Source organism: Mobula hypostoma, chromosome 5, assembly GCF_963921235.1.
Source record: "Mobula hypostoma chromosome 5, sMobHyp1.1, whole genome shotgun sequence".
Classification (NCBI taxonomy): Eukaryota; Metazoa; Chordata; class Chondrichthyes; order Myliobatiformes; family Myliobatidae; genus Mobula; species Mobula hypostoma.
The window spans coordinates 130,505,701-130,532,749 of NC_086101.1; the positions used below are offsets into that span (position 1 = coordinate 130,505,701).

The following is a 27,049-nucleotide window of genomic DNA, read 5'->3' on the forward strand; positions in this document are numbered from 1 at the left end:
GTTGAGGAGAATATCATTGAAGGGTAAGTGAGATCATGTACAGTTCAAAGATTCCATCTTTAGACATAATTGCTATAAATCTAAGGGGGTTGACTAATTTTTTATTGTCTCCTGCCATGTGCATCTGAGTGGAAGTCAGTTTCTTGTTAGAAGAATATCTGGATGAGAGGAAGTTCTGGGCTAGGATTGTGTTACAAACAAATGTTGATATTTAACAACCGCCCTCACATTACCCATAACTTGTTACTGTTCCTAGTGCATAAAATGGGACAAATTGGAAGCTGTGTCCACTGAGGAGAAACTAATTAATAAATCTATGGAACTGCTGAATGAGAGGAAGTTTTGGGCAGGAATTGTGTTCCTTGGCTCTAACTCCAACAGTACAAAACCATCAGAACACATGAAGTACAAGATCCGGATGGATATCGACAATGTGGAACGAACAAATAAGATAATGGATGGGTATGGTTCAAACATCTCCAATCACAGTGTTAAAAGTTGCAATATTTTTAGTTAACAAAACAAAAGTTGTGTTGCGTGGTCTTGTCAGACTGGCTTACTGCTTTGTGTAACCCTTACTGGTCAGAACCACTCACGTTCATCTTGCAACCTTTCTCCTGAAGGTACTGGGATCCGGGGCCACGTGCTGACCCATTTGAGGATCTCCGTTACATCTGGGGCGGCTTCTCCTACCTGCAGGATATAGTAGAGCACGCAATTATCCGCACGGTGACAGGCAACAAGGAGGAGACAGGTGTATACATCCAGCAAATGCCATATCCCTGCTACGTGGATGACTTGTAAGTTCAGGAGAGTTACTCTTAAACTTCCATTTAATGGGTTTTGCTTTACCCAGAGTACCTCCCATAATACGTACTTTCCTAGGTGCAGGAGAGAGTAGACAACCTCCTTATTGTACTGAATTAATAGTTCAGAGCATTCAAGAGAGCGGAATGCAGTGCTTCCCCCTGAATTTCCCTGCAGGCAAGTCTTTGGGACTCACATCTAACGTCACACTAACACACACAAAGTGCTAGAGGAACTCAGCAGGCCAGGCAGCATCTAGGAAAAGAGTACAGTCGACGTTTCAGGCCGAAACGTCTCGGCAGGACTCACATCCCACTAACATTCCACTGACAACTTTAGGATGAAGGGTACTGACACAAAACATTGAATGTCTATTTCCCTTCAAGGATGCCACCTGACCCAATGGGTTCCTTCACCAAACTTAAAGTCAAGACTGTTATCATCAGCGCAAGTACATATATGAACAGGTGCAATGAAAAACTTACTGCTGACCCATTCATGCAATACAAGCAGCATTCACAAGAACAACGTAAATTAAACATAAATTGTAGACGATTTATACGAGAAAGAACAAGCAGATGCCATTTTTAGTACGAGGTGGTCATAGTGTTTCTAAACTGTAAGTCATTTGCTGGTTGACTCAAGAAGCAAACCGTTGAAAGGTGACAGCAATACTTGAACCTAGTGGCGGGGGATTTAAAGCTTCTGCATTGATAGCCGCAGAAAGATGGTATGGCTCATGTGATTGGGGATCTTCAGTGATCGATATTGCCTTCCTGAGGCAGAGCTGCCAGTGGTGGAGAGGGGTATGCCTGTGATATTGGGCAGAGTCCACAACCCTGCAGTTTCTTACGTCCCTGTGTAATCGAAGTGACACACCAGACCGTGATGCAGCCTGTCAGGATATTTTCAACAGTATCTCTGTAGAAGTTTGTTAGAGTGCTTGGTGACAAGGTGAGTCTCCTTAACTTCTTAAGAAAGTAAAGGTGCTGGTGCTCCTTGCGATGTGTTCTGCCAGGACAGTGGTTTCGTTCTTTGCTCCAGGTTCCAGCATCTGCAGTCTCTTATGTCACCAAATGATAATAGATGATCTGATGTCCGGCTCAGGAAGTCTACGGGAATCTATGTCTGATGCAGACAGTAGACTGAGGTTTTCATGATTTTCACAAGAAAGCCTTTATGTAAGTGTACTCATTCGTGCTTCGATTTGTGTACTGCTGAAAAAAAATCTTCTTCTGCTGTTTGACCTTAGGTTTCTTCGTGTCCTGAGCCAGTCTCTGCCTCTGTTCACCACACTGGCCTGGATATACTCTGTAGCTGTGATAATCAAAGGGATAGTGTATGAGAAGGAAACACGACTGAAAGAGACCATGAGGATTATGGGCTTGAGCAGTGGTACCTTGTGGGTTAGCTGGTTCATCAGCAGCTTGATTCCGTTGCTCATTAGCGCTGGCTTGCTGGTTGTGATTCTAAAGGTAAGTGGAAACTTGTCAGGTGATGGTTAGTTAAAAAAACAAAGGTTTTACATTGACTTCATCCTTTGCTAACTCATTCTGGAACACCACTAGCTCAGTAGATGTTGCTAGGTAATTGAAGGTGACTGCCAGGAAGAATGTCCCTGATTCTCCTGTTTTGGAACTACTGACAGTGCTTTAGCTGGGCATCTATGGATGGTCCTCCATCCTTGCTTCACAATCCTGGGATTACTGATGAGAGCCCAATGTCTGCTGTAGAGTCAGACGAATATAGGAATTCAGTGCAGGATTAGATGCTCAACCACTCATTCTGACTCCACTAACCAGACTGAAACCTTAATTCTATACTTTAACCTCTTCCTGGTAAACACCCTCCCTCCACCCCACCTTGCTTTTCAAGAATCTATCTACCTCTCTTAAAGATATTCAATGGTGGTCTTCCATCACCCTTTTAAGGAAGAGGGACTCGTGACCCTCACAAAAAAAATATAGTTGGCACATGCTATATGTCTCTAAATGGTCAACCCCTTATTTCGTTAAACAACTTCAAGTTCAAGTTTGATTGTGATTCTACCTTACACATGAATACAGCTAAATAAACCAGCATTCCTCTGGGCCAAGGTGGAAAACACAGCTCATACTTGGCACATACAGTTACGAAAACACATACAAAGAATAGTATTAGCACAAGTCCCCAAGTGGCTTGGCCTGAAGACTGATGGTGCATGGGATGTCCTGGAATCACGTTTTTGCCACAAATCAGCTTGTCTTGTGCTGGATCAGCCGCAGACATAGGAAATCCAGCTTACCTTCCAGGGAGCGAACACTGGAGAACACCAACAGGAGAGCTGGCCTGCAGAGGCTAACCCTCATCCCAGCACAGATTCCAGCATTCCCGCCGTCTCCACTGGGTGGCTGTAACAGGTAACACTGCAGCATGAGGGCCTGGTTCATGCAATGACTGAGGCCCTGCAGCTTCCTTCACTGTTGGTCTCACCAATGAACCAATTAATCGGACTTGCAGGATTTTCTATTACCAATGTTCAGCAGGGTCTTGTGATCACAAGACGAGTATTTGCATCATTTGTTGGACCCAGACAGTTTGCTGTGACTACGCACGCTGCCATCTTGCCAGAAGAAATTCAAATTTGAACAGAGACCCGCTAGCCCTTTAACCTGTGAGGGCAAAAGGAATTTTGATCACCTCATCTGAGAATCACCAACTCTAACTGTGCAGTATTCCCACATTTCTGCACAGGAAGTATAAATACAAGCTTTGTATTCAAGTCTCCAGATTACTGTGGCCTCTTGACGTCACCAAATTGAAGTGTTAGCCTAGATCTGCAATGAGGATTCAGAGCTGGTGCTTTATTGCAATCAGCTATGCATTTGTATCATATTTCTACACTTTAATTTCATTGCAGGTTTTTGAAGCAAATGAGATTCAAATCAAGTACATGTTTCTTTTTTTAACAGTCAGCTATTTTCTTTTATGGATGCACTTCACCTTGAATCAGATGCTGTTGTTTAAGTTTGCATCAGAATATGACACTTAGTATTACAGAACAATTCACATTATTTTAGAATTTGCTTCTCAGTGTTGGATTTAAAATGTTATTTAAATTTCTTCTCATCTTTTTTTTCAGGAAGGGAACATCTTGCCTTACAGTAACCCCGCTGCCGTCTTCACGTTCCTCGCAGTTTTTGGAGTGGTTACCATCTTACAATGCTTTTTGATCAGCACAATGTTCTCAAAGGCTAACTTGGCAGCAGCTTGTGGAGGGATTATCTACTTCACCCTCTACCTCCCATATGTGCTGTGTATGGCTTGGCAGGAGTACATTAACTACCCGATCAAAATCTTCGCAGTAAGTAGGCTTTTTCACCACCAAACTTGACTTTGATATTCCAGAACCTGCTTTGGAGGTAATATGTTGGCTCTGGGAGCAATATTACCAACACAGTAGTGACTTGTTGCTCAGATTCTGCCTTTAATGCCTCAAATCAGAAGAAGCAGTTGAAGTAGATTGTTTCCTCAGACTGAAGCAACAAGGTTCATCAGAACCTGAGTTATACCAGATGATGACCATATCTGTGCATGTTGAGTGACATTGCCAGCAGTTTGAATCTTTGATGCCTTGCTAATGAATTTTTTTGAAAAAGTTGAACACTACTAGCATGAGTGAGCAGTATCCTTTGTGAGATGTACTGGATTTCAAGGGAGTATGTATACATAGTAATGACACATAAGTGTATCACTTCATGACAGTGAAAATCTATTTTACTTTATTACACTTAACAGTGTCCCCACTGAGACCATTAACCAAAACTGGTGCAGCTTGTTTTCTGCCGTTAGTGCTCAGAAAGCTGGGTGTTTCTGTGGGGACAGGGGTGATCTCGGACTCTGCCTTTCCACCACTCCCCTCCTTGCATGTTTCATTTTGATTAAGGCAAAGCTGAGAGCACTGAACTTGCTTTTTGGTGTTTCCACTTTAGTTACTGATCATCTGTACTGTACCTACCTTGTCCTTGGGATATTGGAAACACTCTACAAACAGGTGAAGGTTCCTGGAAGTTTATTCACTGTTATGTATGACATGATAACCAACATATAAGTAATGCATTCTACAAAATAGCAAAGAGTTAGTGGAGAGGTGGTTCTGCTTTTGACACGTTGATTGAGGAATGATGAGTTCCTCATGAGTTTGGCTTCAGCTCTCAGCCAAAAGATAGAACTTCCAACAACATGCAATAACAGGCCCAGAATTTGTGTTCAAACCCACAGAATGTTTTTGTGTTTCTTGCTGAGAGACTTTAGTTGTGCCCAGAGAAACTCTGACTACCGTTTTCAAAAGGAGCTCCTCATTGTTCCCAGCATTGTTGTTAGTGTATATAGTACACACCAGATCAATTTACTGACTGGCTGACCTTCTCATTCCTTTCTCTAATTTTACCTACAGAGTCTGCTATCACCAGTTGCATTTGGCTTTGGCTTTGACTATTTTGCGCAGTTTGAGGAGCAGGGAGTTGGTGTCCAGTGGCATAATCTCTTTGTAAGTCCATCGAAAGGTGATGAATACAACATCACTACATCCATCATCCTCATGATAGTCGATACCTTCCTCTACGCAGTTATGACCTGGTACATTGAGGCAGTGTTCCCAGGTATGGAAACAAACGTATCTCTCCTTGTTAACAAGAAAAGCAATTTGTAGTCATTGTATAAAGGAAAATGTATGTGAAACACTGAGTCTTCTAAGGTTGCACGTACATTTTAAAATCTTTTTGCACTATAATGTACGAAATGGTTTTTGATATCTGTTGAGGACCTGTAACAAATCTCACAACAGTGGTTATCTGAAGTCAAACCTTGTCTATTTATATCAGCCTGTTGGCTCTGAATGACTATCATTCAACATGTGCATAAAAGAAGATGATTTTTCCTTGATAGAACACAATGCATGTATTCTTATTACTGACTTTCTAAAGAATTGGTTGTGTTGTGTTTCTGATTCAGGACAATATGGCATTCCCAGACCTTGGTACTTTCTTTTTACCAAGTCCTATTGGTGTGGAGACCCAGTTCAGGATGTTAATCATTCTCCATATGCAAAGAGTAAAGATTCACGAAGTAAGTGTTTAAGAACAACCTTTGAAAGGAAACTTCCTGAAAACTTCTTTAGAGCTACTGTATTTCTAAAATATTGCTTTCTACAGTTCAATGAGCAAATTGATTCAGAACCTGATGAAAGTAAATGATCACCCCAGAAACATTCTGGTTTGTGGAATCCAATGCTTGTAGTTGAAATGCCCGGTAGCATTTAGTGGTTAGCACAACGCTTTACCAGCGGGCTGGATTCAATTCCTGCTGCTGTCTGTAAGGAGATTGTACATTCTTCCTGTCTGGGTTTACTCCAGATGCTCCAGTTTCCTCCCACAGTCCAAAAATGTACCAATTGATAGGTTAATTTGGTCATTGTAAATCGTCCAGAGATTAGGCTAGGGTTAAATCAGGGTTAAATTATTGGGTGGCTCGGCTCAAAAAGCCTATTCCACGCTGTATCGTAATTAATAAATAAAATTTAAAAAGTGACTGTTATCACGGAGACAGAGCCTACTCTGCTCCTTGGATTTCAGTCAATCCATTAAATCCAAAGGCTACCTTCCAGAATCCCATTCCAGGCGGTGGTAAGGGGCATGGCCAATTGTTGGTGAACTTGCTAATAACTTTCTCACAGACTCTAAATTTAGATATCATAGCCTAGTCTTTTTTTTTGGTGTATTAAGAGACCACTCTTTCTGCTTTTTTACCTTTTATTCTTAATAGATTAAATAAATGTTACATTATATATTGTGTTGTAGCAATGTATTTAGTGGAGGAAATAAGCATTACTTACTGACCTTGCACTCAGTAGTGTAAATGAATGAAAAGTATCTGCATGAAATCAAACAGTGGACTTCATTATATACCAGTGTACACAGTACAACTATCTCATGATCTAAAACATGCCATTCACAGAGCTACTATTGGTCATGAAGATACACCTGAAGAGTGAACACAGTACTTGCCCTCATCCAACATCAAGGGCAGTGCATATTTCATTTGAATTTTGTTTCTCTCTCCATAGACATGAGTAATCTGCAGAACGTTTCCAATGTTTTCTGATTTTATTTAAGATTTGCAGCACCTATGGGGTATATTTATGCAATTTTATTGTTTGGGATGAACTTGAGCATGGTCACTAAGTGGTTGCACAATCTGTCCCTTTTTGTTTTCTTTCAGTCTGCGTGGAGGAGGAGCCAACTCACCTTCGGCTTGGTGTCTCCATTCAAAACCTGGTCAAAATTTACCGAGATGGCCAGAAGCTGGCAGTTGATGGGCTCACACTGGGCTTCTATGAAGGGCAGATCACGTCTTTCCTGGGACACAATGGTGCTGGCAAAACTACCACAATGTAAGGAGATAATGGAAGGAATAAATCCTAGCTTCTTCACTCTTTCTTTCCAGTCCTGATGAAGGGTCTTCGCCCAAAACCTTGGCTCCATATTTCTTCCCATAGATGCCACCCGAACTGCTGGGTTGTTTCAGTATTTAGTGTGCTTACTCTCAATAAATCCTAGCAAGTTATATTATCTTCAAGACTACATTTAAATCATTCTTTGCGTTAATAATACACCCAGTAAATGTTCTGTCATCCAGGACATGCCAAACTTGACAAGTACTAGGTATTCAAGAAATATATCATCCAATCAATATGTGACATTGTAGAGCAGGGGTTCCAGACCCTTCTTATTCAATGAACCCGTACCATTAAGCAAGGGATCCGTGAACCCCAGGTTGGAAACCCCTATTGTAGAGGAATCGATTACATAATAAGGAGAGTTGACTGTGTGGATGTATGGAAATTTCAGAGGAGTAGCAGTTTCTGAAACTACATTCAGAAAACCCACTACAGTTATTCACACGAAATGCTGGAGGAACTCAGCAGGCCAGGCAGCATCTATGGAAAGGAATAAACAGTCAATGTTTTGGGCCGAGACCCTTCATCAGGACGCAGCATTGTGGTCTACAAGGTGCTGAGCGCTATTTTACCAAGGCTTCTCCAACAGTACCTCATCAAGCAATAATGTTAGTCACCAAGAATAGTCAGAGTGTAATTACATGGGAAGTCCCAACACCTACACGTTCCCATCCCAAACCACTGAGTGGAAGATATATCACTCTTCCATCACTGTCACCGAGTCCAGGTTCAACAATGTTCTATCTTTAGCTTTGTAAACAAAAAAACCTTGAACTACAAGATCAGAATATGGCAAATTCCTGTGATGTGAGTATGATCCTTGAAAATTAAGACTGCATTTAAAAATAGCAAAAAAAAAATAGCAAATGCTTGTCTATTTAATATATATTGTCAGGTAGTTTTAGATTTTGTAGAAAGTTTGTGGTACAATTTCTAAAGTTGTTAATCCTACTTGCAGGTCAATTTTGACAGGATTGTTCCCACCAACATCTGGAACAGCCTATATACTGGGCAAAGACATTCGTAGTGACCTCAATTCCATCCGGCAAAACATGGGGGTGTGCCCACAGCACAACGTCCTCTTCGATATGTAAGTATGGTTGATGCTTTTTACTTCCCATCTCAGGTGATACAGATGTCACCTGCAATGCCAGAAGTTATTGCCCCCACCCCTCTAAATGCCCTTTGGAAAGTGTGGAGGGGAACCTTCTTGAAAAAGTGCAGCATTCCTGTGAAGGCAATCTCACATTATTGTTGGACAGGAAATCGTGGTGGTTTGATATGACCCTGTGGCTTGTCATGGTATCTCAGTGGGCGTCTAAGCATGAACCAACCTGCTGTGTGTCAGAATAGCAAAGGGTCAGATTGTGTGAAAATCTGCTTCCCCAGAGGACACACATGATTCACTTGAGCTCTCAAGTAATCCTCGCCACACTAAACATTCATCATAGTTATCCCATTGCTAATCATATAATATCTAAATATATAAAGAGTAAGCAATCTCCGTGTGGAGCAATGTCAGTCCTAACCCTCCAGTTAATAACATGTCTTTCAATAATGGTCATATTTTGTCAGTCTCTAGATTTCTGAAACTTCTGCATAAAATGGTTGTAGAAACTGGCAATAGTGATGATTACGTACTGTGAGTAGGATTTGTGTCGAGGGGCCTTTTTCGCCACAGCCCTTGTTGGTGGCTTAGAGAGAAATAACAACGTGATCCGTTATGATTTAACAATGGTTATGTATCACATAGACTGACGCAAGTTTCAAGTCCGCAGGACATGATAAATTGCCGAAGCAATCAAAATTTAGGCAATATGCAGAAGTGAAGAAACCACAAAGATCTTGAAGTTTCAGATCTGATTCTCAGTCAAAGCTAATCACAATGGGATGGAAACAGAGTATGGAACTAAGCACCTCAGCTTTTAGGTTCTAATTCTTATGACCATTAGTGACTCACTCACATACTGTTATCCTGCAACTCAGCAGAAGAATGAGGAGTGCCCTCATTGAAACTTATCGAATGGTGAAAGGCCTTGATAGAGTGGATTTGGAGAGGATGTTTCCTTTTGGTGGGAGTGTCTAAGACCAGAGGGGACAGCCTCAGAATTGAGGGGCGTCCTTTTAAACAGAGATGAGGAGAAATTTCTTTAGCCAGAGAGTAGGATTTATTGTCACATGCAGCTGTGGAATCCAAGTTTTTTATGTAGATTTAAGGCAGAGATTGATGGATTCTTGATTGGTCAGGGTACGAAGGGATATGGGGAAAAGGCAGGAGATTGGGGCTGAGAGGGAAATTCGTCAGCTATGATGAAATGGCAGAGCAGACTCGATGGTCCAAATGGCCTAATTTTGCTCCTCTATCAAACTGTGTTACCATACCTGTTGTGCACATAAGGGCTAAACTCTATTTTCAGACTCTAGTTTGCAAGCAATGGCAACTTTCTTTTTCCCCATAGTCGTTGCCAAATACTGTGCAAATGCTCTGTTACTCAGTTTTAACTGAAAACTGTTATGAATCTGTCAGGCTTACTGTCGAGGAGCACGTGTGGTTTTATGCACGACTCAAAGGGCTGTCAGCGAAAGACGTGAAGAGAGAGGTGGATCAAATGGTCCTGGATGTGAAGCTGCCTAACAAACGCAAAGAAACAACTAACAAGCTTTCAGGTAGGCCTTTCCTCTGTACAATGCAAGGATTTACAATAAGTGGCAATTCATATATTTCATTTACCCTTCTACATTGTAACCTGAAGAAACACATTGTGCCTTCTTATCTGGCTCACGTTAAGCTTTGCAGATGTTGTTCTTGGAATTGCCTTAGGACATTAAAGCTACTATGTGTTCTATTGTTGATAGGAGTAGGTTGAATCATGTCTCCACATCCTACAAACACTGTTTAATTGAAAAGGTGTCCAAAATAATTTATCTGATACCATTTACCTTTGTGTATATCTCCATACAACTACATCCCAAGTGCTTATCTTCCATGGTCAAACACTGAAATCTGAGACTTCCCTTTAATCTCAAGGTGCTGATGATCAGTTAACTTGTTCTACACTACACTGTCTCTAGTGTCTGAAGGCCTCCTCTCTTAGGGGTGAAAGTTACTTATAGTAATCAGGAGAAATAGAAATACTAATGACACGCAGATGCAGGAAATCTGAAACATAAACAGAAAATACTAGAAACACTCAACATCTGTGGGATAGAGAAACAGAAAAATTTCAGGTTGAAGATCTTTCATCAAAAATGAGAAAGAGATTAAACAGGTAGCTCTAAGTTACTGAGAAGGTGGCAGAGGGATCAATAGGGCAAAGGGGATGAGATTACTGTGAAGGTTGTATTAGTTGTGTAGTCAAGTGGAGTTTATTGAGTTATTCGTCAAACACAGGAGTACATCAACACAGCAATGCCATGAAAAACTTGCTTGTAGCAGCATCATAGAGACATTGCATTAGAGACACTATTCTCAAGAAAAACAAATATTAAATATGTACAAGAAAGAAGACAATTACTGAAATGTTTTTAAAATAGTTTTACTCATAGCTACACACTGAGTCAAGTGCTCAGTTAGTTACTTCTCAGATGCAGGAGTGCCTGCCTCCACAATTGACTCGGGCAGTGCATTCAAGTTACACACTACCATTTGAGTGAAAAAACTCTTCCTCAAATCCCCTCTAAACATCTTACTCCTTGCTCTAAATCTGTGTCCTTATTGCTGACAATTGTCAACTGACCTAGGTTCGACAATTCAGTGCACAACTCTTAATCAAAACTTGCACTTTATTGCCTCTGCCCGTATATCACCGTAACTGTTGACCCCAGGCCAACAACTTAAAACATGAATTCTACTGTTTCCTCTGTACCACTACTCACTCAGATCAATTCTTCAATTTATAACACCGAAATCGGGCATGTCCCATTGGCCAACTGATCGATCATTCTTCTCCCAGCCCCTGGCATGGAGGTCTTTCTTGCGATAGTTAATCTTTGGAGTTCTTGCTGCTCGTCATTCGAAGCCCTTCATTCTTGTACTCTTTCCTTATCAGTTCAGATGTTGTGTTTTGACTTTGTTGGCTCTGGCCTATCTGGCTAATGTGTGACAGCTTCCCATTGGCACTGGTCCCAGCCAGCATCCTTCTCACAAGTAACAACTTCTCATTAATTTATCTTTGATCTGAATCAGAGTAGGCCGGCCAGTTATTAGGCTCGAGTTACTCTGATCAGACACAGACTCCCCTATTCATATGTTCTATCTTACCAAAGAACGTCTCACAGACAACTTCTTGTTTGGAAATTACCTCCAGTTCAGCCTTATTATCAGGATCATCACTGTGTCCATTTTAAAGCTCTTTGATATACCCCTTCCTGAGCAAAACTAGTTCTCAAGACAGCTCACAAAATGGTAACAGAGCAGCATCACAAAATGGCAGCCTCCATTCTTCAGCCACAAGGCAAGAAAAAAGACATTTGGTTTGCCTAATTCCATTGTCCTTGACTCATTTGAGTTTGATGTTTTCTTTCATACTTTAATTCCTTCATGGCCCACATTATGGGGCAATCCAAAATCAGGTATCACAATACAGTACAGAATTCTGGAGAAATTTATTTAGCAAGAGCTCAGCTGGCATGTGGAACCTGTTATCCCAAAAAGCAGCTGAGGAAAATAGCATAGATATTCTTATGGAGGTTATGCTGGTGGAATGAGTGAAAATTTATGTGTAGCTGATAAAGGCCACCTCAGACCTGTGGAGCCTGTTTCTGTGCTGCAACTTCCATGTAATCTCATGAATCCTTATAAAAATGTAGTCAGCTTTATCAAATACTTTTAGGGAAGGTTGAATAATTTACTTATTTATTCAGATACAGTGTGGAATAGGCCCTTCTGGCTCTTTGAGCCGTGCAGCCTAGCACCCCCCCCCGCCCCATATTTAACCTTAGCCTAATCACAGTTCAATTTACAATGACCAACGAACCAATCAGCTGGTAGGTCTTTGGACTGTGGGAGGAAACCAGAGCAACCAGATGAAACCTACGCGGTCATGAGGAGAACGTACAAACTCCTTACAGGTAGAAATTGAATCCGGATCACTGTACTATAAAGCTTTGTGCTAACCACTATGCTACTGTACCGCCCCATAGAGAAAAACTCTTCTTTACTTGCAAGTGCTAAAAGGGTATGTAAGGATGGTGGTACTGGTTACACCCTGCCATACACCAAGATCCACTGAATGTGTCAATAAGACAATTATTCCCCCATCATGTCGGGTTCACTCCAGTTGAATTCAGATAATACATGAACAAATGAAGGAAATGGTTAAGGCAGGAAGAGTCCTTTGTTTGAAGTTATACACAAGGCCATTGGTTAATACAATATTTTTGTTGAATTATGTTGTTCGTCCTTAATGTGAATACTCCGGTCAAGAGTTCCGACAGTTTCCCAGCAATTATCTTACCTTCTGTTTACCTCCTCCATCTTGAACTGATGAAAATATCAGTGCTCCCCTGTTGCCAGGAAGCAGGTCTATGCTTGAGATGACTTTTGCTCGGACTGGAGACTGCGAAGAAATAAACTAGCCTGCCTCCTGTTGACAGTTTCAGTCTCTGAGTCAACAGGATGCTTGAATTTAAACTGCCAGGAACTCATGTGGCGTCCCTCCAGAACAATTGGAGCAATCTCCTTGAAATGCAGATCGAAATTGAATCTCAGATCAATTCCAGACGTCAGTTTTATTGAGTGTACACAGTGTTCAGCCATAGGAATGCTGGTTCCTGATGAACTTGCAGTACTTTCATGAGGGTTACTAGAGTTCATTGGCAACAGCAATTGAAAACAGAGTGCCTTTCCTCTCTTGTGAATTGGCTCTGTACTGCATAGACAGAAAATAACTCATCCCTAATCTCAGCTGCCAAAGGCAGGAGTCAAGAGGGAGTTTTGTTTTATTTTTTTTAATTCCCACCACCACCTCCCTGAGCTAAGGGCATAGTGTCGTCATTATTACCCTGATACAGGTTAGCTGAATCATCCTCCAGTGGGGCTTTCGTGGTATTTATTGCACATGAATATTCAGTCCAGTTGGACTGTCTCCATGTTTATGCATCACAGTGGCCTCTGTCCAATTTACTTCCTCTCCACCTGTCAACATACCCTTCTGTTCCTTTATCCCTTACATGTTTGTGCAGCTTCCACTTGTTCTGTTCAATACTGCCTATCCCTGTGATATCAGGCCAAACTTTGCAGACCTACAATTCAGAATCCTTTTTATTTTCCTCCCACTTCCATCAACTCCCTCAATTACACCACTCACCTACCAACTAGGGACAGTTTAGAATCGACAATTAACTTAGCAGTCTCCATGGTTTGGGGTGTGAGAGGAGACCATAGCATCTCATTGAACCAAAGCTGTCCCAGGGAGAACATGCGGTCTCCACACATGCAGCACTCAATGTCTGAATTCAACTCAGGTTGCTGCGCAGTGAAGCTGTAAGTAGCTCTGTTAGCTGTACCACTGTGTCATCCCTTGTCTCACCACTTTAAGGTAAGGAGGTTACCTTGATGCCTTATTCAGTTCTCTAGTGATGTCTTACAACTGTGATGCTTACTATTAACCAGGTTTTCCAACAGTTTTCGGAATGGATTACCAGTGGTGAAGGAAATGACAGTTAGGAGCTCTTCTCCAAATGGTTGTAGCCTTTGGACCAATAGATCACTCTTTGTGATATCTAATGGAAACCACATGTTTCATCTTTCTTTTTTTTGGCGTGTGCCTGCGTGCGTGCGTGCGCGTCTGTGCATGTGCATGCGTGATGATGTCTTTTTCATGGCTTTTTTACAAGGCGCGGAACGAGAGAGAGAGAGAGAGAGAGAGAGACTGTGTTGCGTGCCATTCCTCACACAGACATTTTCGCAGTATTTTCCCTTTTTTATTTTACGAGGTCGAGTTGCGATCTCGACACTCAGCCCGGCACGGATGGAAAGCGTACTCGGGAGCAGACCCGACTGGTTTCGAACCCGGGAACCTCTGCTCCCGGGTCCGGCGCCGATGTCATTGCGCCACCAGCCGGCCCATGTTGTTTCATCTTTTTAACAGGACAGTTTAGCTTATTCCAATCACAGTCTCATTGGATTTGAAAGACATTAGAGTTAACAGAAGCAAATTCTTCTCTTTGAACTGGAAAAAGGCAGCTGGGCAAGGATTTAGTCAAGAACTTGGTTAGATCTACTTCTCTACATAATGTGGCAAAACCTTGCTTGCAGGCCTTTGGGTATCCTTCTTCAAGGTGTGATTCTATCAGGAAAATTCCGCCCACTCCAAAAGCTCTTCTGCAATTCAGCACTGATCTGCAAGGGTAATTCTGAACAATCCTGGTGGAGCTGTAGCCTAGTTCCACACAGAAGGTCACTTCCCTTATGTTGTGCTCTGATTGATTAGCCATTGAACACAAGGACACAAGAATATAGGAGCGAGAGATGGTACCTTGTTCCCTCAAACCTCTCCCACCATTCAATATAATTATGACTGATCAGCCCTGAGCCACATAGCTTCTTCAGGTCCTTTATGTGTAAGATCCAATTGTGGAAAAAAAACTACACTTTAAATGGCCTATGTAATAAATATTTCTGGATATGCAACTAAAATAGTTGGTTTGCTCAAATGGCTGTATAAGAGGCTTCTTCAAAACTGTCACAGTAGCAGTAATAGCAGTAGCAATGGAAATTGGAGACAAGCCCTCATCAGGGGAATTATTGAATTGGAATCCTTGACTAACAAGTGGGTTGAGATAATCAGGGGTAGGCAGGAGTGTGAAGCTCAGGTTGTAATGAGATTGAAGAAGATTCTTATTAAATGGCAGTACATGCTCCATGGACCAAGTGACCAGCAACTGCTGCTAATCCATACGTTCACCTGGAACAGGTTATTGATCAGTAATGTGCAAACATTACTGGACTGATGACCTGAATTAACGATTAATAGTGAGACAAGAGTTTAAACCCTGCCACATCAACTCAGGACTAATAGAAATGTTAGAAACAAAATAGGTATCGTTAACAGCGATATTCAAACTGCTCAATTGTTATTAGAAACCCATCAAGTTTAGGGAAAGAGAGGTTCCATTTTTACCTGTTCCAGCTTCAAAGTGAATTGAGCATAACACTCAGTTCGTCCTCCGGAGTGGCTAGCCAAACCAAAAATATGCAAAGCATTTAAGAATAGACAATACATGCTGGTCTTTCTCAATATACCCCTGGTCTGTCACTTCATAAAAAGATTGTACTTTGCACCTTCAATTCTTCCTCAAGAGGACAGATGGAAGCTTCCAGTGAAATCTTTATTAATCTTAGAGTTCATTAAGGTGCTCTTTATTGCCTTGCTTATTCAACTTCACATTGAAACTAACATAGTGACTTTTGTTTGCCTAACAGGTGGAATGCAACGCAAACTTTCAGTGGCCCTTGCTTTTGTTGGTGGTTCTAAAGTTGTCATCTTGGATGAACCAACCGCAGGAGTTGACCCCTACTCCCGCCGGGGAATATGGGATCTGCTGCTCAAATATCGCCAAGGTAAAATCACGGCATAGTCTGGAGTGATTATGGTATATGCTTTCTTTAAAATGTCAAAGCTAAGTATAGCAGGTCACAGAAAACTGACATCATAAAAGATAATGACTCAGCGCATCACTCCTGTGCTAGTTGGAAAAGAATTCTCTCACATAATCCTACCCTTGGGCACTTGATTGATCATTTTACAAGTCATGACTTTTCAAATACACATCTGGGCATTCTTTAATTGTGTTGAAGGTTTCTCCTTCTATCACTCTTTAAGAGTTCCAGCTCCTGCTGACTTCTGCTTGAAGTAATCCAGGATCTCACCCTGAAATGCTGACTGTCTCTTTCCCTCCACAGTTGCTCCTAGACCTGCTGAGTTCCTCCAGCATTTGATTTTGCTCCAGATTCTATAATTTGTGTTCTCTTAGGTCTCCACTCTCTAGGTGAAAATGATTTGTCTCATCTCCCCTTAATGCTTCTAAATAGCATTAAATTTATTCCTCTGTCATATGGCCCCTCTGCTAAAGAAAATTAGGCCTTCATTCTTAGCCCTTCTTAATTTTAAACAACTCAGCATTTTGTCCTCAGCTTCCTTTATTCCAAAGAAAATAATGCTAGTCAATCCAATCTTACTTCACTAATATAATTTTCCAGTCTTGAGAATATCTTTATAAATCTCTCCGGTTTAATCATATTTGCCCTGGGATGTGGAAACTAGAAACTGTATACGGTGAACAGTCTGTTATCTAACACGTTTTGAACATAAAATAACCTACTTGCTCTTGTGTTTTGTGCCTAATTAATCAAAAGAAAGCACCGTATGTGCATCTTTAGCCAATTTATTGACCTGTCCTGCTACATTTAATGATCTGTGCACAAACGTTTGAAGGTCTCCCTTTGTTCCACCACCTTTGTGTTCCACCCTTTGTTGTTGTTCTCCCCAAGTGCATTACCATACCTTTCTCTGGCTAATTAGCTGCCTGACAAATCATGCCATTTTATGTCTATTTGCCAACTAAAGATTTTTGCCTGACTATCAACCACAAGGCCCATATTTGTATCATCTGCAAACTTCTTTATTATTTCCCTGGATGTAGGTCTAACTATTTATACCATACGACCATAAGACAGGCCTTAGTACAGCAGATGTAAACATGAGCATGTCCACTGCTCTCCTTCCTGAAGTTAATAACCAGCTCTTTTGTTTTGCTGACCATAAGATCAGAAGACTTAGTAACAGAATTAGGCCATTTAGCCCATCTGCTTTGTCATTCCAACATAGCTGATGTATTATCCTCCAGACCTATTTCACTGCCTTCTCCGCATAACCTTTGATGCTCTTATTAATCAAGAAAATATCAACCTCCATTTTAAATATACTCATTGACTTGGTCTCTGCAACTGTCTGTGGTAATGAATTCAGCAGATTCACTACCCTGTAGTTAAAGAAATTCCCCCTCATCTCTGTTCTAAAGGGATATCCTTCAATTCTGAGGCTGTACGCTCTGGTCCTAGACATTCCCACTATAGACTCCGCCACATTTACTCTGTCTAGGCCTTTCAGTGCTCAATAGGTTTCAATGAGATCCTCACTTATTCTTCTAAACTTCCAGTGATTTCTGGACCAGAGCCATCAAATACTGTTAATATCCCTGTCATTCCTGGGATCATTCTCAGGAACCTTCTCCGGACTCTCTCCAACGCCAGCTCATCCTTTTTTTAGCTAAAGGGCCCATAATTGCTCACAATACTCCAAGTGCGGTCTGAACAACGCCCTATGAAGCCTCAGGATCACATCATTACTTCTATATTCTAGTCCTCTCGAAGTGAATGCTAACATTGCACTTGCTTTCCTTACCACCAACTCAGCCTGCCAGTTAACTTTTTGGGAAACTTTCATGAAGACTCTTTTAGCATCTCTGATTTCTGAATTTTCTCCCTGTTTAGGAAATATTCTATGCCTTTATTCCTTCTACCCAAATGCATGACCATACACTTCTCTACACTATATTCAATCTGGACTTCCTTTAATTTGATACTAAGAAAACAACTGGTATCAGTAATGGTCAGTTTATTGCAGAATCTCATCCAGGTTACAGGTGTCCATTAGTAAAAGACATCTGACATCTATCCTTGATCTGGTGTGAGAGTGACCCCAGACACACAGCAGTGTAGGAGATTCTTAACTGAAATGTGGAACCATAAAAATAGTTCACCATCACCAGAGCAAATAACGATTGACAATAAATGCTGGCCTTGCTGAAGATACCCATAAGAGAATAAAAACACTCCCTGTCATATTAACATAGAAAATAGGTGCAGGAGTAGGCCATTCGGCCCTTCGAGCCTGCACCGTTTTTTTTTATACTTTATTGTCGCCAAACAATTGATACTAGAACGTACAATCATCACAGCAATATTTGATTCTACGCTTCCTGCTCCCTGGATTACAAATATTAAATATTAAAAATAGTAAAAATTAGAAAATAGAAAAATGGAAAGTAAGGTAGTGCAAAAACACCGAGAGGCAGGTCGGGATATTTGGAGGGTACGGCCCAGATCCGGGTCAGGATCCGTTCAGCAGTCTTATCACAGATGGAAAGAAGCTGTTCCCAAATCTGGCCGTACGAGTCTTCAAGCTCCTGAACCTTCTCCCGGAGGGAAGAGGGACGAAAAGTGTGTTGGCTGGGTGGATCATGTCCTTGATTATCCTGGCAGCACTGCTCCGACAGCGTGCGGTGTAAAGTGAGTCCGAGGACAGAAGATTGGTTTGTGTGATGTGCTGCGCCGTGTTCACGATCTTCTGCAGCTTCTTCCGGTCTTGGACAGGACAACTTCCATACCAGGTTGTGATGCACCCTAGAAGAATGCTTTCTACGGTGTATCTATAAAAATTAGTGAGGGTCTAAGGGGACAGGCCACATTTCTTTAGTTTTCTCAGGAAGAATATTACCCAAATACAGTCTGGATTTCACATACACAATGCCCAAAATTCTGCATCATGTTGAAGCCAAAATGGGCTGCCTACTAAAAATGCCCATGTCGTGTTCCACGTTCTTAATGTTACTCTGCTGCCCTGCCCCAGTGTGTATTCAAATTTCACTTTATCTGCACTTCAAAGGTTGCTGTAACATAAAGTTTGACTAAATTATGTTTAGCTAAGTACTATCCCATGAACTTTAGACTGTTATGCATGGGGTCAGCTAAGTCAGTGGCAGAATCCCAGGGTTTAAGAAGTGTGGGGAACAGGATTAAAACTGCAGTGATGCCAGAAGCATGACATCAGAACGACTGAGTTTTACTTTGTGCTTTGACTGTAATTTTGAATTTCTGTTGCTACACACTGCTAACTACTGAATTGTGTAAAAATCCAACCCTTCCTGCTTGGATTGTTTAGATCTTCCTTACGTTAAAATTTGATGAAAAGCAAAGAACTTGACCAATTAATAATTTCACCAATAAAAGAATAAAGACTGTGTTGTCTATGTTAATCAGCCATATACAAAAAAAAAATCTGGTGGGTAAAAATCAGAGCCTATATTATAGCTTGAAACAGAGATTTCACTAGAGACCACATGCATGTTAATTCTTTGACTTGGGAATAAGTACCAAGATAGGAGTGTAATATTCACCCATATGTGGCTTAAGTCATGTATTTGGATTCCATGATGACCGAAGTATATGGTATGTGATGATTATACAGGAAGGATAGGCCTTTTTTTGTAGCAGAATAACTAATGTAATTGGTTTATTGTTATCATATGAACCAGGATACAGTGGAAAATCTTTGTTTTGCATGGTATCCATGCAGATCTTTTAATAGCATGTGTACAAAGGGAAAACAATGACAGAATGTAGAATATCATGTTACTGTTATAGTTAGAGCGAAAGTGCAGGTTGAGAATAAGGTGCAACAGCCATGAAGAGGGAGATTGTGAGATCAAGCGTTCACCTTTGTCATACAATAGGCCCATCAATGGTCTTGTGACAGTGGGATAGAATCTGTCTTTTATACAGAGTGACCTTAGGTTAATAATAAAGCCAATGTAAATTGCATAATGAAATAACCTCAATCTTTTGCTTCCCCCAGGTAGGACTATTATCCTCTCTACTCATCATATGGATGAGGCAGACATGCTGGGAGATCGGATTGCCATCATTTCCAATGGAAAGCTATGTTGCTGTGGATCATCACTGTACCTGAAGAACCAGCTGGGAACAGGTTACTATCTCACCCTGGTCAAGAAAGATTTGGAGCCATCTCTTAGTTCCTGCAGGAACAGCAATAGCACTATGTCCTACCTGAAGAAGGCAAGTGGTGCTTGCATGGTTAAATTGTCAGAAGATGGTTGTCAATGGTTCCAAGGCAACCATTCTCATTGCACTAATGCTTATATGTTCTACTGGTTCATTTCACAGGATGACAATGTTTCTCAAAGTAGCTCAGATGCTGGACTTGGCAGCGATCAAGACAGTGATACTATGACAATAGGTAAGCAAAATCCATTAGCTACCAATTAGGATTCCTTTGGATAGCTTATTCACTGTAGCACTTAATTTGCTCTGCATTTTTGTAAATATTTTAGCATTTCTAGAGAAGGAAAATAAAAACTTGGATTCATGAAATGGAGTTCATGCCTTTAGCCTGTCTCCAAGTTTTCAGACAGCTACCTCTGCAGTGTGGTCACCGAAGTATTGCAAAGGCAGCAGCCAGTTTATGCAGCAGCATCTCCCACAAATGCCAGTGTAATACACCCACATAATTGTGAAGTGATGGATAAATGTCATTTAAAACACTCGAGATGACTTCCTTATTATTCCTCAAAATCATGCCATCATTTATTTCAATGTGAACAGAAGAGGTTATCTGGAGGAAGGCACCTGCAGACACGAAGTGTTCCCTCGGTACTGATCCGTGTGTCCAGAGACATTTGTTAAAAGGAGAAAAGGTGTCTTTCCCCTCACACCTTCCTGCTCAAATTGCAGAATAACATAAGGTGAAGATAGTCCAGCCAGGGGTTCATATTGGGCAAGAGCCCAGATCCTCCCACGCTAGCTGAAACTGGAACCCTGGCCCCTCCTTCTGCCTTGTTGTCCACCCTTAAGTGTAGGAACATAGGGCCTTCTGAATCCAGTAAGCAACAAGACCAGTACATCCAGGACATCCTATTGAAGCATTGTTAATAAGCTTCTTTCACTCTCCGTTTTGCAGATGTCTCAGCTATCTCCAATCTGATCTTAAAGCATGTGGCAAAGGCTCGCCTAGTTGAAGATATTGGGCATGAACTGACATACGTGTTGCCTTACGAAGCTGCTAAAGATGGTGGTTTTGTGGAACTTTTCCATGAGATGGATGACAGACTCACTGACTTGGGAATTTCCAGTTATGGAATTTCTGACACCACACTGGAAGAAGTAAGCATTCTGAACTCACTGCTTTATCTTCAGTTTTAGCCCAGCCATCTATTCTTCATGCAATGTGCTCTGACAAGAAACACACGTGATTTCAATTTTGAATTGTCTTTGTATAGTTTCAGGAAAGTGCTGCAGAGAGGATACCCTGTTATAGAACGTGTGGCTCTCTAGAATGTTTGATCTTGTTTGATGCCTGAGGGAAAAAAAAAATCTATGCTTTCTGCTAAGGTTATTGAATGAGTCCTGCTTTGGATTTGGGTATGAGGCCCCCGTGGTTGAATAACCTTTCAAACTTGACATTTGAGGCTGACAAATGAGAAACTGTCACTTGAACAATAAAAGTATCCATGCCTAAGGCATTGTACCTTGGAGGAGAGATGTGTAGAAAACATGATGTCAGTGAGGAGGGTGGGTGGGGAGTTCTTTTGAAGCAAAGATGTAGAAAATTGCTGGCATTCATAAGTAAACCGCTGCGTTTCCTTTTCAAGGGACTTAAACGTTTAATTATTTTGCATTTACACCAAGGAGCCCAGGCTTATCCACATGGACGTACAATTTTCAGAAAAAAAATTCTTCCATAATCAACATTACTGATTAATATTTAACATTTAATATGTAATGACACTGACTTATTACTTGCCTACACATGATATGTCATGCACAAAGCCATGCTGACTCCTTCTAGTGAGACTGTCTGTCCAAATAATGGTAGATCCTGTCTCTCAGAATTCTCTCCGACAGCTTTCCCACAACTGATGTCAAGCTGATTGGCCTATAGCTCGCTAGTTTTCCTTTCTACCCTTTTAATACAAAACAACATTAGCCATCTCCCAGTCTTCAGGAACTTCACCAGTGGTCAATGAAGAAGCAAATAATCTCCACAAGCACCTACACAATTTCCTCTCTAGCCCCTGAGTCTGAAAATGCACTTAGTCAGGCCCTGAGGAATGATCTACTTAATACACTGTGAAGCTACAAATACCTCCTCCACAGTAATATGAATGTCCTCCAGAATAACTCCACTTGTCTTGCTCCCTCATCTCCTGAGCAACCATGATTTTTATCCTCAGTAAACACTTAAGGATCTCTAAAAGGACCTATCCTCTCCCTACCCGAACTTTTATTTTTAATGTAGCTATAGAGCCTTTTGGGATTTTCCTTAATCTTGCCCACCTGTGGACCTGATCTATCCTTTTCCATCACTATTTTATTGTCTTTCTGGCTGGCACTTAAGTTACTTGCTCTGCTTTGTTCCCTATGAGAAAGTCTGGTATTGCTCCCTCCTGAGTAGTGCCTACTATCTGCACACTTTCTCTCTGAATCTCAGAGCTAATCTGGCCTCTGAGACAACATTCCCCTCAACAGTATTCAAAGCGTTATACCTGTTGATGAAGGGAATGGCCACAAGGGAACCTTGCACTAGCTGTCTACTCCCCTTATTTCCCCTACAGGTCATCCAACTATCTTGGACGTAGACACCCTAGTAAAAGTCTCATCTGTGAGGTACCCAGTCTCCTGGATAATCCTGAGAACATCTAACTTCAGCTTCCGTTCCCTGACTTGATCTATCAGCAGATGCATCTAGGTACGCTTCCCACAGATGTAGTCATCAAGGAAACTATGAGGTTCCCTGACGTCCCATATTTTGCAGGTGGAGCATTCCACTTCCCTAACTACCATCCTGCCTACACTGAATCAAGTACTAAGGATGAACAGCAATAATAAACCTCACCTATGGCCCTTCATCACAGCCTCCCCACGCCTGCACTGGTTCACTCACAATGGCTGCTCTGCTTGACCCAAACCTCTTTTTTTTGGCTGCTGGCAATGAGCTAATTAACCAAGGAAGGCAGGAGCTTTTGATGTAGGGAGCATAACCTCAGGATGAGAGTTCAGCCATTTCTGGCTGAAATATAAGGGGAACCTTGATGTCTTTGGAATTGTCTCACTTGGAGGTTGCTTAGTGACTGAGTTTATTTAATTCTGAGAACCATAGAGTTTTGAACATTGAGGGATAAGGGTATAAGGTGAGTGTGGATGAGAAAAAGGATGAGCATAATCATATTGAACAGAGGGCCAGTGCTGAGAGGATGCTTAACTGTCATTGCTTCCCTTAGGAATGTGCAATGAAACCATTAATCCACACATCCTAGGAATGTATAAAATGTCTTTCTTATGTTCTTTTTATTATTTCTATTGACAGATATTCCTTAAGGTTGCAGAAGATCATGGAGTGGACGCTGAAATCTCAGGTAACCTCATCTACACCAAGTGCTTGGACAATTTGCACACTTTTCTGCCACAAACTGTCTCTCCAGAATTGTGCTTCATGTCCCTAAGTACTTCAAAACGGAACCTACATTTACTACTGCTAAGTGTATTGACTACAGTCAAATCTCAAAAGTACAACCAGTTTTTAGCATGTGGTGAGGCAAATCTGCTGGTAAGCAAAATATAAGGCAGATGTTATCTTTACGAACACCACCTTTAACTCCATAAATTTGTCTGTATTCTCCAAATTATTTTCTTAGATAATTATGCGGAGAAGGCTGATATATACTACACCTTTTTCTTTCAAATTTGAATGTTGTTATTTGCTTTTGTAGAAGATTTGCATATTTAATTTTCTTGGATTAGAATATACAATGCTTTTCACAAAAATACAGCTGCTATTCCTGCTTCTTGACAGTCTGGTACATATACTTTTAGAAACAGTTTAGATCTTTATGTCTTAATCATTACTTTACAAGGCTGATTATACAGAGTCACAGAAAAGCTCTCACAAACAGTTGCATATCTTTGTCCTCAGTTATGATCCCAGTTTTGCTGTAATCAAGTATTGAAATAATTCATCACTGTATTAAGGAGCTTAAACAAGTAATAAATATTGGTGAATTTCTCAGTCACATCCAGCACTTCTCTTTCTTATTCAGTTTCAGAATGCGACACCTTTAGCAAAACCAGTATTTATTACCCATCTGTGATTTCCTTGAGAGTGGGGGAATGAATCTCACGCTGAACCATTTACAGTCTGGGATCTCTTCTCCTTCGCTTTCTCCTATAGACCACTCTTCTCTCCTATCAGATTCCTTCCTCTCCAGTCCTTGACCTTTCCCACCAACCAGGATTCACCTATCACCTTCTAGCAATCCTTCTTTCCCTCCCTTTACGTTTTCATTCTGGTCTCTTCCCCCTTCCTTTTTCACCCCTGAAGAAGGGTCTTGACCCGAAGCATTGACTGTTTATTCATTTCCATGGACACTGTCTGACCAGCTGAGTTCCTCCAGCATTTTGTGTGTGTAGCTTTGGATTTTCAGCATCTGAGACTTTCTCATGTCTACCATTATAGTCTGCTGAATGGTCTTGACCTGAAACATCAACTGCTTACTTTTTGTCCATAGATGCTGCCTAGCTTGCTGAGTTCCTCCAGCATTTTGTGTGTTACCATTGCAGTCTGTATGGTCAAGGAACTCTCTCAGTGTTGTTGGCTAGGAAGTTCCAGGTCTAAGATTCCGTGTCAATGAAGGATTTAAAGATGGTAGTGTTCCCATGCACCTGAAAATTCTTGATGTTAGAGATCAGAGATGCTGTAGGCAGATGATGCAGTGAATTTTGTAGATGCTGTATATTTCAGCTACTGTCTGCATTAGCAACGGTAGCATTACAAACTCAATGAGTGACCCCCAGCATGCTGGGGGTAGAGGACTGAGCAACAACAAAGCCACTGAATTTTCATGGACAGTTGGCTAGGCTTCATCTCATTCAAGATGGTTAATGTCTAATTTTGTAAATAGAAAATACCAGTTTGAATGTTGCATCTTCTGAGGTTAAGGCTGATCTAACCAGTAAATGTGATTTCACTTCAGATGGCACTATCCCTGCTTGCAGAAACAGGAGATCAAGATTCGTTGACAGGCAGAGTTGCCTCAGACCATTCACAGATGATGATGCTACCGATGCGAATGACTCGGATACTGACCCAGGTAAATACAGAGTTGTAGAAGTGATGTGCCTTCATTATATTGTCTCCAACAAGACTTAAAGCAATGACACTTGCTTGTCTCCATTGTATGTTGTATGCAGATGATCTTCCCCCACTTCATGCTGACACAAACCACTGACACTCAGGGAAGTACAGTGACACTGTGGTTTGCTGTTCATCTAATTGCTGCGCAAAAGACTGTGTGTTCCTATGAACACCCTGAAAGTAACATCAAAAGGAAACTAGACTGTAATAGAGTAACAGATACACTTAAAACAAAAAAGAAAAATTTGCTTCTCTGAAGTGCTTTTCACTTACCTCACAGGGCATTCTAAAACACCTGATGATCAGTGTGGTCTCTGTTGCAATATGGAAATTATTGCAACTGAGTTGTATATCTCAGAAGCCACAGAGTGAGTTCAGGAGCAAAGAACAAGGAAATATCTCCATCATTCAGTGAATTCTTGGGTGATATTTTACCTTGCTGTCACTTCCTTGCACTTAATATAATATTTCTTGTTTCCTGTAATTATGAGTGTTTACATCAGGCAGGGAAGAAAGTGGACTGTGAAAACCCAACCGTTCACTAGTTTAAATCACTTCCTCTCATTTTTGCTCTTGGCTTTATTATTCTTATGTTTCATAGGAATTAAATATAAAGTGGAAATTAGTTCACAGGCACATTCTCTCTGAGGTTGAGTTATCCAGTTAGTTTTTAGCAGCTTGAACTTGGAATAAAAATATTCCCAGTTTCTCCTTTTCTGCTCTATCAAGACCCTTATCAATTGATTTTCTCCATTGACAAGTACTGATGGAGCTTTACTGTCATAAGTGCCAGCTCCTGGCAGATTCATTAAACCAAGATCCTCTCGAGTAAACATGAAAGACCTCAAGCATAATATCTATGCCATTTAACCAACTCCACCAAAATAGACTGTTTGGTGTCCGTTATGTTATTTCTGGACAAATTGGCTACCATGTTTTCTATATCGTGAGGGTGATTAGGCTTCTTAAATAATGAATTGGCTAGAAAGTTTATTGGGATATCCTTGAGGCATACACAACAATATATCCTTTCTTCAAAAATGTAAGATTTCAGTGTTGTTTCTTAATCACCATGATTCAAGATCATTGAAATTGTTACAGAATAGCAAGAGCATATTTGAACTGTTTTATTCAAATTGACTAAGTTTTATCGCACAACTGAATTTGGTACTGTGGCACCTGGTGTACAAGCAAAGGAGATTGGTGAGTTATATATGTATAACATTCATGGATGTATTTGCAGAATCCCAGGAAACTGACTTCTTGAGTGGGATGGATGGGAAAGGATCATACTCAATAAAAGGCTGGAATCTCATGAGGCAACAGTTTGTGGCATTGTTCTGGAAGCGACTGATTTATGCCAAGCGTAGCAGGAAAGGAATCTTTGCTCAGGTAAGCCTGCTTCCCCTCAGAACTGACAGAAGGGGATAGACGATGGACAGCTGTCCTCGCCATATTCTGTGAATGGTGACATCAGAACCATTCTTAGTACGAGTTAACATGAAGGAATTACACAATCTTATTGAATGTTGGAGTCGCTATTTGCAATTCTAATCACATCTTTACAAGTCTTTGTGATATTTCTCATAACTTGTGAGATACGATTATTTCCATATGTTTAAATGTTGGAATAGGCCTATTATGTATATTCTACTGCTTCATCTATTGCTCAAGAGGGCAGTATTTCCCACACTGATAGCTCTCCTGCCTTATTTATTAAGAATATAAAATTTAGGCTCATTCTAGCTGTTGTCTG

General features: G+C 41.0%; 1 protein-coding gene and 1 long non-coding RNA gene across 5 annotated transcripts in view; one reads left to right on the forward strand and one right to left on the reverse strand.

The window, feature by feature from the left end:
• The window catches only part of LOC134346994 (uncharacterized), a 33,103-nt gene extending 20,153 nt beyond the window's left edge, over positions 1 to 12,950 (reverse strand). For all 3 annotated transcript variants that reach the window (XR_010018059.1, XR_010018058.1, XR_010018060.1), the window contains exon 1: positions 12,760 to 12,950. This is a non-coding gene — a long non-coding RNA (uncharacterized LOC134346994). The remainder of the gene's footprint in view (positions 1 to 12,759) is intronic.
• LOC134346993 (phospholipid-transporting ATPase ABCA1-like) overlaps positions 1 to 27,049 on the forward strand; it is a 170,398-nt gene that overhangs the window by 100,101 nt on the left and 43,248 nt on the right. For both annotated transcript variants that reach the window (XM_063048934.1, XM_063048935.1), the window contains exons 13-28: positions 257 to 462; positions 624 to 800; positions 2,060 to 2,282; positions 3,929 to 4,150; positions 5,243 to 5,447; positions 5,800 to 5,913; positions 7,066 to 7,237; positions 8,262 to 8,393; positions 9,831 to 9,970; positions 15,729 to 15,866; positions 19,942 to 20,162; positions 20,271 to 20,343; positions 21,064 to 21,266; positions 23,470 to 23,518; positions 25,133 to 25,249; positions 26,537 to 26,685. In XM_063048934.1, coding sequence (XP_062905004.1) covers positions 257 to 462; positions 624 to 800; positions 2,060 to 2,282; positions 3,929 to 4,150; positions 5,243 to 5,447; positions 5,800 to 5,913; positions 7,066 to 7,237; positions 8,262 to 8,393; positions 9,831 to 9,970; positions 15,729 to 15,866; positions 19,942 to 20,162; positions 20,271 to 20,343; positions 21,064 to 21,266; positions 23,470 to 23,518; positions 25,133 to 25,249; positions 26,537 to 26,685 — 2,541 coding nt within the window. The remainder of the gene's footprint in view (positions 1 to 256; positions 463 to 623; positions 801 to 2,059; positions 2,283 to 3,928; positions 4,151 to 5,242; positions 5,448 to 5,799; positions 5,914 to 7,065; positions 7,238 to 8,261; positions 8,394 to 9,830; positions 9,971 to 15,728; positions 15,867 to 19,941; positions 20,163 to 20,270; positions 20,344 to 21,063; positions 21,267 to 23,469; positions 23,519 to 25,132; positions 25,250 to 26,536; positions 26,686 to 27,049) is intronic.